Raw genomic sequence first — 13,575 nt, forward strand, 5'->3', positions numbered from 1 at the left:
TACAAACAGGGAAATGGAGAGTCAATGACAAGCTGCCGGGTGTTGGTGTGTCCGATACGGTGAAAGGAGGTTTTATCACCTGTATTACAGAAAGGTAATCATTAACAACAGCTTAACGAGTCTTGGGAGCTCATTGTGATATACATATGTTGTTTTCAAAAATGTCATTTTAAACCGTTTAAAGCATCACTGTTACATGCTAGGAAGAGAGAGAATGTAACGTTAGCTTAAAGTTTCCTACATAGCTGTTAGCTTAATATGTTGTTAGTGTCAGCTAGCAGTTATGAACGAGTCAAAGAGTTAAATTAATGGATAATAATAGTGTTTAAATTGTGCCGTTATTTTACTTTTTATCTTGATAAGTCGCTTCACAAATGAAATGCGGAAATGCCTTCATTTTATAGCTTATTTTAGTGTGCAAAATTAATTATGACTGGTAAATTTGTGTGTAGGATGTACTATTACATTAGGATCAGTATATTAACGATTAGTCATCACCTGTGTCAATGAAAATACCGGGGCTAACAAACCTGTGTCCTGTACCTGTGCTTGCATTTGCAATGCAAACAGAAAAGCTTTTAAAGCTTAAAAAAAAAAATATTTTGATGTTGAGGCTACGCTGATTTGCAAGGGAAATTAGCTGAGCCATCGCTTTCTAACCTGGTAAAAATCTGATCATTTACCACAGCACAAACACAAGGAAAAAGCAACAACACTGTGGATGCATTGACAGGGCAAAAGTAAATGGTTAAAAGTCTTAGAGTGAACAGGTAAGCTGTTGGGATCAGGAGGATTTCAGGATGAAGCAAGGGATTGTCTGTCTTTAGCAGATCACAGCAGGCACACAAGACAACCTTCACTCACAATAAACATAAAAATAGCATGCTGAATGTTTTACATACAGGCCTTTAACCTTCTTCAGCATGTTTCTGTCTAACATAAAAGGCTGAAATATAAAAGTGACATAAAATGTGTTTTCTGTTGAGGGTTAAGCTCTACTGTCCTCAGCGACACTTCAGTCTTTTGCAGGGAAAAATCCTCATTATATATAGTCATCATTAGAGGACAAATCACCAGATTTAAAAAAACAAAACAAAACAGAAACAGAAAAACAGCATGCATTGATTCAGATATTTTTTCAAAACACTTTAACACACTTTAGATATGATAAGAAATAAAGTGTCACCTAAATAAATACAAGATAATAACCTCAAAAGAGAAATTGTGACTAAAGGCAATTGTGGAATCAGCAGAACAAATTTCAGAATGGTTGTCTGTTTTTATGATTTCTTTCTGAGCATTTTGCCTTTATTTAATATGCACATACGCACCCTGTTTTTCTGAGGGACACAATAAGTCAGAAAACAGTAAGAAAGTCACAGTATTGCAATATACAGCATTACACAATTATTTTATTGTTATCAGATTCTATAAGCCTTAATGGAGCCTTAATAATGAAAACATTTTTTTATTATAATATATTTTGCCTTGACTGACATGAAACCTGATATAAACCAGGAATATATTACATTTTTGACAGCAATAATACAGTAGAATTCAGTACCATAGGTAAGGAAATGTACATTGCATGCCTTAAAACCAAACCAGTATACTACTAAGCGGCATCATCGCAGGTATTCCCAACAACTTGACAACATTTCCCTTTCTCACCACATTTTGTCTTTTCCAGCTTTGCATCATGGCCAGGTAGCTGTTTGCAGGGATGGCATTTTTCAGGCAGCTATTCCTCCTGCTCTGGAAGAACATCACATACCGCAGGAGGAATAAGGTGGCCACATTTTCACTTCGCAAAACGCTTGAACATTCAGTGGGAAAATGATTTGATGCACCTGTAACTGCTCCCATGTTCTCCTCTTATACAGATCCAGCTGATCATCGAGCTCCTCTGGCCGCTCTTCCTCTTCGTCATCCTCATTTCTGTTCGTCATTCACACCCTCCTTACAAACAGAGCCAATGTGAGTGGTATTATGTAACGTGTGTTTTCAGACACTCTCTTACAAGGTCTTAAAGATAGCTTTGTGCCAACCAGCTAAAGAGGATCGACAGTGAGAGTGATTCTTATGCTACACGCATATTGGTTTCACTAACCTGTTGTGACATACTTTGAGACGTCCTGTACTAGCATACGGTGACATTAAGTGGCATGGTAACATAATAAAACGCAACACAATGTTGTCCAGTAGTACCACGTAAAGTTACATCATGGTAACTTATCTTGTTAGACAGCAACACATTTGTAAAGAAATCAGAATCTAATTATTCAGTTCTGCTACAGTATAAGGAATAAATGCTGTAAATGTTTATGAATGTTTCGAGTTCATATAAGGTGGCACGTTTTTTGCTGATTGGATGTATTCAAAAGAAAAAAAGTCTAAGCTTTGTGAGCATGAAAACTCAGTAAACTGTACATGTTTCTGTCCATGTGTTAATCTTACTTGAGAACATGCCTTACTTTCCTGTTTCTGTCATCTTTAGATCAGTTTTGCATATGAAGGCAGTTCACATCAGACTGATGATAATAGATATATTAATGTGAATAAAAATAGTTGTATATCATGTGTATAAAAAAAAAACAACAAACAAACAAGGTTTTGATTAAGTAACAGCGGCTTTGGTTATGTAAGGATTATTGTTCAGCCGCTGTCTCTAGATTCTATTTCAGGTCACTGCCACAGTATTTCCATTGTGTCCCATGTCGGGCTAATCTCCTGGTACTAAACTGTTTGTGTTTTGTTTTTCCTTTCCTTTCCTTGTAGGTCACTTTCCAAACAAAGCCTTGCCATCAGCCGGCACCTTACCTTGGGTTCAGGGCATAATCTGCAACATCAACAACCCCTGCTTCCACAGCCCAACTCCAGGGGAGACAGCGGGCCAAGTTGGCAACTTTGACAACTCCATGTGGGTAGACTCCTGTATACCTGTACTGTAACTATGAGAAGTCAGCCATAACCTCTGAGCAAGATTGCCAGATTTTTCCATGTAGAAGATCCCCAGACCATGCATTTGTTTTTGCATGTTCTGGTTTATTAGAACATGCAAAAAGAGCAAAATGTCTTTGCATAGGTATACCTTAAAGGAATAGTTTGACATGGTGGGGAATACGCACACTGGTGTTCACTTTTTCATAGAGAATTAGTTCAGAAGATGGATGCGACGCGCATGTCTGTATACTCAACATGAAGCTACAACTGACAGCTTAGCTTAGCACAAAGACTGGAAAAGGGTACAAAGGTAACAGCATCTGCCTCACAGCACCCCAGATTTGAAAAATTATTAAAACAAAACTTGAAACAGCTGACATTTAGTTGGCTTGTTCTATTGATTCTGTGATTTCTTTCTTCTGTTAATGTAAATGTTGAGTGGTTGCATTTCAGTCGTGCTAAATAATTTGCTATTCTCATGACTGATTACACACACTCTGCAAGATGCTGGCCCGACTTTCAGGAGCAATTTGGAGCTCACAATTGCTTCTGTGTCAGTACCACATCAGATCTGAGAGTAAGAACATTCTGTTTCCTGTAAGAAACAGCCAAATTTAACACTTTATTGAACACAATTGGTAGTGTTTGCAAATAACCTAACTTTGTGTGTTTGTCCCACTGAAGACACCTCTTGTTGTTTTTCTCCTTCAGACTGTCTCGTCTTTTCATCGATGCCCAGACTGTTCTGTCCTACAGTGGAAACCGGAGCTTCTCTGGCTTTCAGGACCTAATGGAGAGCGTCCGAAGGCTGGGAGAGAGACCTGGAGCCTGGCCAAGTACCACGGCTTGTTTTAATATCCTCTAGACTAGCACAGAACTGGAGAGGTTCCCTGACAGTCTGAACAGTGACGCTTAAACACTTTGGTGTTGATATATAATTGTTAGTGTTCCCGATTAAAACCCCTGGTTGGGCATGACCATCCAGAAGGTTAAATAGATTTCATTATACTACCAGGAACAAAACACACAAAAAATGTGGACGTGAGTACATATTGTCAAGGTTTGTCTTTCAGGTTGCTTTCTAAGAATCCGTATAAATAATGTATATGAAGAAACACAATAGAGCCTTAGTTCCTGTCAGTGAAGTTTTTGCAGTGTAACAAAGTCATCCTGTGATTAAGTACAGGAACACAAACATTGACTAACTGGAGGAAGTCTGTAACTCTGCAAATGTTGATTTTGAAATAACTTTATTATGCAAAACACAAACATGCATTTGAGGAAATGTCAGCAATGGACAGCCGGATTTAGTCCCTGCAAGCAATGAAATACAACAGAAGCATTTGATTAATTCAGATTTACAGCAGTGTTCCCAGACTTATCACAGAGGTTACAGCGCAACCAGTAGCTGATCTGTCAGCTTTAGACAGGTGTCGAGTGACCGGCTGAATGTGGCCATTTACTGCTGTTGTGAAAGCAGCGCAGAGTGGCTGTTTGCTTCTCCTCGCTGGGCAGATTAGATTACACGACTACTCAAGACAAACAATAAAATGAATGAAAGCTCTTCAATGAAGGTTTTCCTGCAACAAAATCTGATGAGCCATCTGCTGAACGCTAAAATCCTGATTCACTGATACTGCTAAAAATGTATTACAATATGGGGTTTCTGTAACTTTCATGTCAACATTTTGGGAAATAATTGCATTAGTTATGAGATGTCACAGTCACACAGCTTTTCAGGACACAGAAATAACAGGGCTGAGCAAAAGGCCAAGTTTGTCTTCCTACTCAGGTTTTTAATAATCCTGGTGTCCACTGAAAATCCCTGAAGATAACACTGCAGACATTTACCTATTCACATACCTAGAGAGAATTTAAATGGAAAAATCTAATCAGTTTTTTTTTTTTATTACACCTAATATAAAACAAACAAACAACTTCAGAGGTAACAAACATGTTGATGGTCAAGCAGATGCAACATATTTCCTGTAGTTGGCTAAAGATAGATGCCATTTTGTGATAGAGTGAATTTTGTGATGAATGAGGTATTATGATATATTTTATATTTGGTAACATGTCTAATATGGTGCTGAAGACACATAATAACTTGGTCACAGCTAGCGGGAAGGTCATTACAAGAAACTGACTCGTACAGACCCGCACAGACATAGACAGTGTTTTGACATAGTGCAGGAAATATGTGTGATGGAAAAATAGCTTGAGTTGAGTTTAACAGAAAATTGGAAAATGGATTAGGTTTAGGAATAAAGACACAGTTCTGCAAACTGAAGCATCAGTTGTAAACTGTAGCCTCCTCTCTGCAGATGCAGTTGTTTTACATTTGCGTGTGTGAAATCACTTAAGACCAAAGTAATTAAGAATCAGAGAGACTTCAGATATACGAGAGGGATAAATAAGTATTACAAAGCAAGTCCACCTAGACCAAGACCTGACCAAGGACAGAGTGTATCGAGACCAAGACTTTTAGGTGTTGAGTCCCACACAGCATGCCGCCCTGTGCTAAATGTGAAACATGCTAACCATATGCAGTCTGTATGTATTACCAATTTCTTCCCATGAAAACACTCACATAAAACAAACTGAGATCTATATATTCATAACTTTTATTGCCATATCTAGTTACATGTGTCTGTATAAGTGAACCATTAGAAAAGTAATCAAAAGCCATTACAGAGATGAATTTCAGGAAGAGCCGTGTTTTATTTTTAGCGCTAAGCAGTAATTAATGTTAGCTCTTCTACTGTAGATCTCCCAGTAGAGGAATACCTGAGAGCCAATGAGACGTTCTCCACCTTCCTCCTGACCAATGGCAGCCTGTCGCCTACCACTGTGAACCAGCTGCTGAAGGCTCGTCTCAATTTTCAGGTGAGGTATTCGCTGTAAATCCTTAGACAAGAAAATGTTAATTTATAGATCAAGGACCCACTAAAAGACTCGGCATTTGGCTTTTGTTAAATTTGTTCATCTGTTCTGGCTCAACTCAAGTGATTTTCCAAAGGGTTGAAAAGTCAATTCAGTTTTTGATACAGAAGCAAAAATATGTGTAATCTATTATAATGAACAAAAGGCAGCAAATAAGGCTTTTACATTCAACATTTGTATCCCCTCCAGGTTACTCTAGCTGGAGCTCAGCTGCAGCTGAAGGACTTGGTGTGTAATGCAAGCATGTTGAGACAATATCTGATGGTGAAAGACGAAGCCACCATGAATGATCTTCAGACTGAGCTGTGTAACCTGCCAGCTGACATTCTGCAGGAGGCTGAGCGTCTTTTTCTCACTCAGCTCGACTTCACCAAGTTCTTCACCGTAAGAATCAACAGGGAAACCAGCAATTATTCAGTGGATTCAATTACAGTTTTCTTCCTGTGTGCAATGACCCATCGTTGCTTGTATATCTGATTAACTATATGAAGTACCGACAGTAAACCACTTTGTCTGTGCTTCCTGTCAGAGAGACCGTCTGATAGCGAACGCTGGGGACCTCAGGGTCATCAGTCAGGCCGTCACCTCTGTTTCCCAGGAGCTTGCTGTCCTCATTGATGATGTAAGAACTCACCCGATTTTCCATGTCTGTCTGGATCTGGAAATCTGTTTAATATATGTTCAATATTTGATATTTTATGGCTGACAGAAATCGATAATAAATAGTACCACAGGAATCACAAAAATGTTTTCTTTTTATTCACTTTGACTTCTTTGTCCTCTCTCAGTTCTCATCTCTCTCCAGCTTTGCGGAGATGAGTGCAGCTCTTCGTCTCCTGTCTCCGGAGAATCGCACAGCGCTGCCAAGGGAGAGCTTTCGGGCTTTTTCCAGGATCATGTGCGGTCACCCTGAGGTTGGCGGTGAGCGCATCCCATCACTCAACTGGTATGAAGACAATGACATCAAGTCGTTTTTAGGAAAAAATGGTGCTGAAGACACAGACCTGGATCAGGACATCAACACCAGTAAGAGGCTTTGGACATCCTTGTTTGTGCGCAGTTTGTTTGCTTTCATCCAGTATGGATAGTTCTGATATTTTTAAGAGGAAATGGATAGCTTCCTCTGTTGTAGCTTAAGTTAATTGTTTGCTTTGTATCCAGTTAAACTCAAAGGGGCTTTATTGGCATGGGAAACAGACATTTACATTTTCAAAGCAAGTATAAGAATAAAAGCAACAGCAAGCGCTTGAACTGAATAATTATGTTTTGGCTGTGAGAAATATGTATACATATACATCAGACATAAAGTAACTCATATCAAAACAGAAAGAAGAGTAGAGTTGCAGTTAAGACAATACTATAATATAATATACAATAATATAATGGTGTGGTACTTTTGCGACCGTTTATAATTTATTTTTAAAAAAAAAAAAAAAAAACAAGACCCTAGAAATCAGTTGTGTTCTGTGTGTGCTGTTTGTCACATTTAACCAAGTAACATTTGTTAAACATTTCCTCTGTGCAGCTCCATTCTGTAAAAGTTTGATCCACGGTCTGGAGTCCAACCCCCTGTCTCGCATTGTGTGGCGAGGAATCAAACCACTGTTCATTGGAAAACTGCTGTACACACCTGACACTCCTGCGGTACAACACATCATGAAAGAGGTACAGAGAGTCAAACCTAAGAGAGTCTATCCTGTCGTTTAAAGTGAAGATGTTGTGAGAGAAGGAAGTTGACTTCTTGTACACTAGGGATGTTATTAAGATTAATCCCCATCTTTTTGACAATTCTCCCAAAAATCAGAATACGTATATTTCCTCTTGTTTTGTTGTTTGATTGTTTTGTAGATGTCTGACATCTCACAAATATAACAGAAACTAGATGGCACTCAGCTTGTGTAACGCAAAGCAACAAGAAATACATTTGAGAAATTCTACAGGAATGTCTCGTTCCAGAAATCCCGATCCTGTTACTTAAGATAATCCAGACTTTGTTGTGAGCGGCTTCTTGTAGGAACTATTTTCTACCAAAGTGTCACCGCACCACACAGAAGGAAATTGTGCAGCCAGTAATGGATGAGAGGCTTCCTCTGGGAGTTAACTCTACCCTTTAGAACGATTTTAACTGATGGGAAATTGTCAGTTACTGCCGACAACCCCTTTGCTGAAAATTAAAGTTGAAACTACCATAGTGGAAGATGTGTCTATTTAATCGTCTGTAACAAAACGTGCCTCATTGAAACTATTTAAAGCATTTCTTACTTAAACCATGAATATCACAGGTTCCAGACAATTGGCAGTACACATTTTAGAGTTTTACTAAAGGGCAAAAGTTGGTTTTCTGTCTTGCACTGAAACAGGAAGCTCATAATCTTTCCAGAATTGAACAAGTAATTGCTTTGGGCTTTCCTGGTGGTTCAGCTGGAGCAATGATTTTTAGATTGAAAGTGTATTCTGCAGTTAGATGTCAACAAGTCAACAGTATACATCACGAGGCAAATACATCCATCAAAACTAACTACAAGGTGTGTCTCCTGAAGGTGAACAAGACATTTGAAGACCTTAAGATCCTCCAGGAGCTGAATGCAGCGTGGATGGAGGTCGGACCTTGGATCAAGAATTACATGGAAAGCAGTGTGGAGATTCAGATGCTGCAGGTCGGATTATCTCTCTACAGAAGGGCTCAGTGTATTGTCACACATTTCACTGCATCTTTGTGTTTGAGTTTATGTTTGAGTGTGTTTGTGTTTGTGTTTGATAGGATTTGTTGAGGCGGCCAGAGGTAGCAGTTCTGGTCAACCTGCGACTGGAGAACACGTCCTGGACAGCATCGAGGATCGCACGGTTCCTTTCCACTCCCACTCCAGACACCCCGAGGAAACCTGGAGCTCCACCTACCTGGCTGGATGTCTACAACGACCTCAGCCACACCATCACCACCCTCGCAGAAGTCACTGAGGTTCTCTTCCTTCTTGTTTTCTCTTCCGGTCAGATATTACAGCCTTCCATTGACAAAAGTATTAAAAACAGAACAGAACAAATCACATTTGGTTGAATTTTGAGTAGGAAAATATGAAATTCTTAAGCTAGAATCACTTCAATTTTGGACCTAACAGCTTAACATATAAGTAAAGTTTAAATGAATCTACAGTTCCCTGCTATTTGTCGTTTATATCGCTTCCTTTTGCTGGTTTCCCTTTAGTGTTTCTCCTTGAACAAGCTAGAAGGGTTGGACACCGAGGGTCAGATGATCAACAGGGCTTTGGAGCTACTGGAGGACAGACAGTTTTGGGCAGGTGTGGTTTTCCTGCTGCCCAACTCCTCATCCCCTGATCTGCCACCCCACGTCACCTACAAAATCCGAATGGACATCGATGATGTGACAAGGACCAACAAGATCAAGGACAGGTATGGAGGAATCACCAAAACATTTGCTTTTAACCCGTACTTGTCCATTCATATTTAGATCTTTGTCAGTGGGATTACAAGGAAACGACTTTCTATGTCTTTCCCTGAACATACTACCTTACTCTTAAGCCATGTTTTCTTTCTTATAGTTAACTATTTCTGAAAAATAAAGACCACTTGCAACAAACCAGACCGAGATACAGTCAAATATGTTTTTTGTTTGAAGAATTCCGAACATAAAGAACATAGTTTGTTTATATAAGGATTACCTGCTCTTCTTTGAAGAAAACCTACTACTCTTGGGTGTATTAAATTCCATAGGAAACAATGACATTAAACCAAAAAACAAGCTTTTAATTCTCACTTGGCACCTTGGAGAATCTTTTTTTTTCTTGCAGTCGACTTTCTCTGGTACGTGAATCTCAAAAAACAAATTCTATTTTTTTTGTGTGTGTTTTTTTTTCTTCAGGTTTTGGGATCCTGGTCCAGCAGCTGATCCGTTTAATGACATGCGCTACATTTGGGGTGGCTTCGCGTACGTGCAGGACCTGGTGGAGAGAGCTGTGAGCCGCGTCCTGACCGGAGTTCAGCAGACAACCGGCATCTACATCCAGCAGATGCCCTACCCCTGCTATGTGGATGATGTGTGAGTCATATGTCGTTGTATATTACTGTTTTTATAAACTGCATTCGAATATGAATTTTAATTCTGTTTACCTTTATAACAGTTTCCTTCGAGTGCTGAACAGATCTCTGCCACTCTTCATGACGCTTGCCTGGATCTACTCTGTGGCCATGATCATCAAAGGTGTGGTGTACGAGAAGGAGGCACGGCTGAAGGAAACCATGAGGATTATGGGTCTTGGAACAGGGACACTGTGGCTCAGCTGGTTCATCAGCAGCCTGGTTCCTTTCCTGGTCTCTGCTGGACTCCTTATAGCTCTGCTCAAGGCAAGATGACCTCTAACTCTGCTTAGAATATGTTTGATAAAAAATACACAAATCAAGCTGTGAATTAGAATAATTAATAGTCTGTTGTCAGATTTCTAAAGTTCTTTCTAAAGAGGACAGATGTGGAATATTTAAAATGAAAAATGATTTGGTGTTTTATAGCGTCTTGTGAGCTACTCGCTATAACTTTTGTCTCCTGCAGTCATTATTTAACTTTCCTTCTGTCTAATTTCCAGTGGGGCGACATCCTTCCATACAGTGACCCGTCTGTAGTGTTTTTCTTCCTGACTGCGTTTGCCACGGCCACCATCATGCAATGTTTCCTCATCAGCACCTTCTTCTCTAAAGCCAACCTGGCTGCTGCATGTGGAGGACTTATATACTTTGGCCTCTATCTGCCTTATGTACTATGTGTGGCCTGGAGAGACCGCCTCAACACCACCTACCGAGTCCTCGCGGTGAGTAAAAAACCCCAGTCGCAATCCCCAATTAATTCCCTACAATCAATCCTACAAAACATCAGTGGCAAGAATAGTTTTGTTAAATGTATGTGATTGTGTTTCAGTAATAAAGATTGTTTGCTTCTCTGTCCACAGAGTTTCCTGTCACCTGTGGCCTTCGGCTTCGGCTGTGAGTATTTCTCTCAGTATGAAGAGCAAGGTGTGGGCATCCAGTGGCACAACCTCCACTCAAGCCCTGTGGAAGGAGACTCCTACAGCTTCACTACCTCTATAGTCATGCTTTATGTTGACGCCTTCATCTATGCCACCTTGGCCTGGTACATCGAAGCAGTGTTTCCTGGTATGATGATCGGAACTTTAACCTCATTATAAATATTGAAAGTATAGTTTGTAGTTATTTTTTGTTGAGAGAGGGTTAGGTTTAATAGCTGCTTTGAATGCAAGATGATCACAGTGTCTGAACACTGACAAATGAGCAAATCACAGACTTCGCTTTTAAAGGAATATTTTGTTCTGTCAGAGGCCTTGGAAATTTTTGGAAATAGACATGCGTCATTGAGAGTGTTCAAATTATATATTTTGTGCAAAATTAATTAATGTCCATAAATAAGCTATGTTCCCCTGTCTGCATGAGTGTCTCCCATAGTTTTCAACACAGCGCAACTGACGTGAAGAGTTCACACCAGGGATGCACGATATATAGACCCAATAATGCTGAAATCGAGTGAACACATTCATTATAAAAATCTCACTGTTGTAACAGTAATTACGCTTGATGCAAAAAATTTTAAACTATGGCCACTTGTGTTCTTGAATTTGAGGGTATTCACTTTGGAAGATTCTTGAAAAGTTCTTCATGTGATGTTTAAGTAGCTGTGGAAACTCTACTAACCATTTTAAGTGCCAGGCTGAGGATGAGCTTTGCAGAGGAATGTAGTGTGGCAAAACAAACTCGGGTTAAACTTTCTGTGCAGAAACTTTCTGCGTTTGATTTGGACATATAAAGTTTCATCATGACTGAATTTTTGCATTTGTGTGTTTGCTTTCACAAAAGGTGAATATGGGATCCCGAGGCCCTGGTACTTCATCTTCCAGGTCAACTACTGGGGTGGAGTCCCTTTGGAGGCAGGCATGCCGATCCCCGCTGCACCAACAGAGGAGGATGAAGGTAGACTCACCTTCTCTTCTGTTTTTTTTTTCTTGCAGAAATTTTTGGTCTGAACTGTCCTGAAAAAAATATTTACAAGCAACCATGTATTTGTAAACAGAAGTCACATCACTGATAAATTGCTTGTTTATTGGAGTTTTAGTAGTCTGCCACTCTGCCCAGTTACAGTGTTTGGCAGCCAACTGCAGTCTTCTCCAGTCCTAATACCAGTTAAAAGACCATAGTGGTAGTTTTGTAAGTCAAAGCCAATCAAGTACTAATCAAGTTAATGAGCTGAGACAATAAACCCATTAACTACAAGTTCTAAGAACACAGGGAGACTGGAGCTGAGTATCAGCATCAGCCCAGACTTCACTTTGTTCTCTTGACTTTGGAGCTGCGTCTGACTCGTGCTACCCATAATCCCTTTCATTCTGGAGTAGTGTCCTGTAGAGAAGTTGGTGGAATTATATTCTCAGCGTGTAAAAATGAATTGTGACTGTCAGCCTGATCATTCCTGCTCATATATTCCACTCTTATTGATTATGAATCACTCTGAGAGCAGAATTAGCATCCGTTGATAAGCCATTTAAACATTTACATGGCTTTAACAACATATTGTCCCTTCTAAATGGATAAAATGGACCTTTGTCATCAGATCACATTGAACCAGAACCCACTGATCTGACGCTGGGTGTGAGCATCAGAAACTTGGTGAAAATCTACAAGAAGGGAGCGAAACTGGCCGTCAATCACCTCAACATAAAGTTCTACGAGGGCCAGATCACCTCTTTTCTTGGGCACAACGGAGCTGGCAAAACCACCACCATGTAAGGAGCGGAGAATGCAGTGAAAGAGACAGCAATTTCAAAATGTTTGAGTGACGTAAGACTGAATATTAGTTTTGTTCTGAGCTTGTAAATGATAATAACAAGGAGATGATGTAGTTAATCAGCCAGCATCAGCACACGTGTGGTCAAATGAAAAGATCAGGATAAAATTTAAAGTGGACAGTTTGCTTAAATAAAATAGTCATCATAATGTGTGTGATGTTTGTCAGATCTGTCCTTACTGGCCTGTTCCCACCCACCTCGGGCACTGTGTACATCAAAGGAATGGACATCCGCCATGACATGGACCTCATCCGGAGAACGCTTGGAGTTTGTCCACAACACAACGTCTTGTTTGACATGTAAGGCTTGTCTCTCTGACATGAGACAGTGGTATCAAGCTGTCATTGTATATTGTTTTATAGAAACTCCGCTTGTAAGTTTCATACCACGAGCCTCTACCGAGATTCTTCTTTTTGTGTTTTTTATTATTAGTGGTTTTCAGCGTAACATGGCTCAGAAATAAATAATGGATGTGCAAGGTCTGCCTACCTCCAGAAATTACCCAGATGCTGTTTGAGGAGTGCACTGGTTTTAAACAGATTTTCATATTTTCCCCCTGCGTCTATCTCTGTCTCTCAGACTAACAGTGGAGGAGCATGTATGGTTTTATGGGTGTCTGAAGGGTTTGACTGAAGCAGAAGTGAAAGCTGAGCTGGATACTCTCCTGAGCGACGTCGGCCTGCTGCACAAAAGACATGAACAAACTAAAAACCTCTCTGGTAACTCAAACTTTTGTATAAAACTGTCATCTGAACCTCACCTTCATCAGTTTGTGGATTCCATATTTATTTTTGTGAGGAAACTTGTAAACTTTGTCTTTTTAAAATGA

General features: G+C 39.8%; 1 protein-coding gene across 2 annotated transcripts in view; it reads left to right on the forward strand.

The window, feature by feature from the left end:
- Window positions 1–13,575, forward strand: part of zgc:172302 (phospholipid-transporting ATPase ABCA1) — a 27,442-nt gene continuing 13,867 nt past the window's right edge. For both annotated transcript variants that reach the window (XM_037114524.1, XM_037114526.1), the window contains exons 1-21: window positions 1–94; window positions 1,691–1,789; window positions 1,884–1,977; window positions 2,779–2,920; window positions 3,655–3,779; window positions 5,711–5,829; window positions 6,076–6,270; window positions 6,416–6,508; window positions 6,675–6,912; window positions 7,412–7,551; window positions 8,427–8,543; window positions 8,648–8,845; window positions 9,089–9,294; window positions 9,764–9,940; window positions 10,023–10,245; window positions 10,482–10,703; window positions 10,842–11,046; window positions 11,761–11,874; window positions 12,512–12,683; window positions 12,914–13,045; window positions 13,326–13,465. In XM_037114524.1, the coding sequence (XP_036970419.1) occupies window positions 1,724–1,789; window positions 1,884–1,977; window positions 2,779–2,920; window positions 3,655–3,779; window positions 5,711–5,829; window positions 6,076–6,270; window positions 6,416–6,508; window positions 6,675–6,912; window positions 7,412–7,551; window positions 8,427–8,543; window positions 8,648–8,845; window positions 9,089–9,294; window positions 9,764–9,940; window positions 10,023–10,245; window positions 10,482–10,703; window positions 10,842–11,046; window positions 11,761–11,874; window positions 12,512–12,683; window positions 12,914–13,045; window positions 13,326–13,465 (3,118 nt within the window). In that variant the 5' untranslated portion in view covers window positions 1–94; window positions 1,691–1,723. The remainder of the gene's footprint in view (window positions 95–1,690; window positions 1,790–1,883; window positions 1,978–2,778; window positions 2,921–3,654; window positions 3,780–5,710; window positions 5,830–6,075; window positions 6,271–6,415; window positions 6,509–6,674; window positions 6,913–7,411; window positions 7,552–8,426; window positions 8,544–8,647; window positions 8,846–9,088; window positions 9,295–9,763; window positions 9,941–10,022; window positions 10,246–10,481; window positions 10,704–10,841; window positions 11,047–11,760; window positions 11,875–12,511; window positions 12,684–12,913; window positions 13,046–13,325; window positions 13,466–13,575) is intronic.

Source organism: Acanthopagrus latus, chromosome 11 (assembly GCF_904848185.1).
Source record: "Acanthopagrus latus isolate v.2019 chromosome 11, fAcaLat1.1, whole genome shotgun sequence".
Lineage (NCBI taxonomy): Eukaryota > Metazoa > Chordata > Actinopteri > Spariformes > Sparidae > Acanthopagrus > Acanthopagrus latus.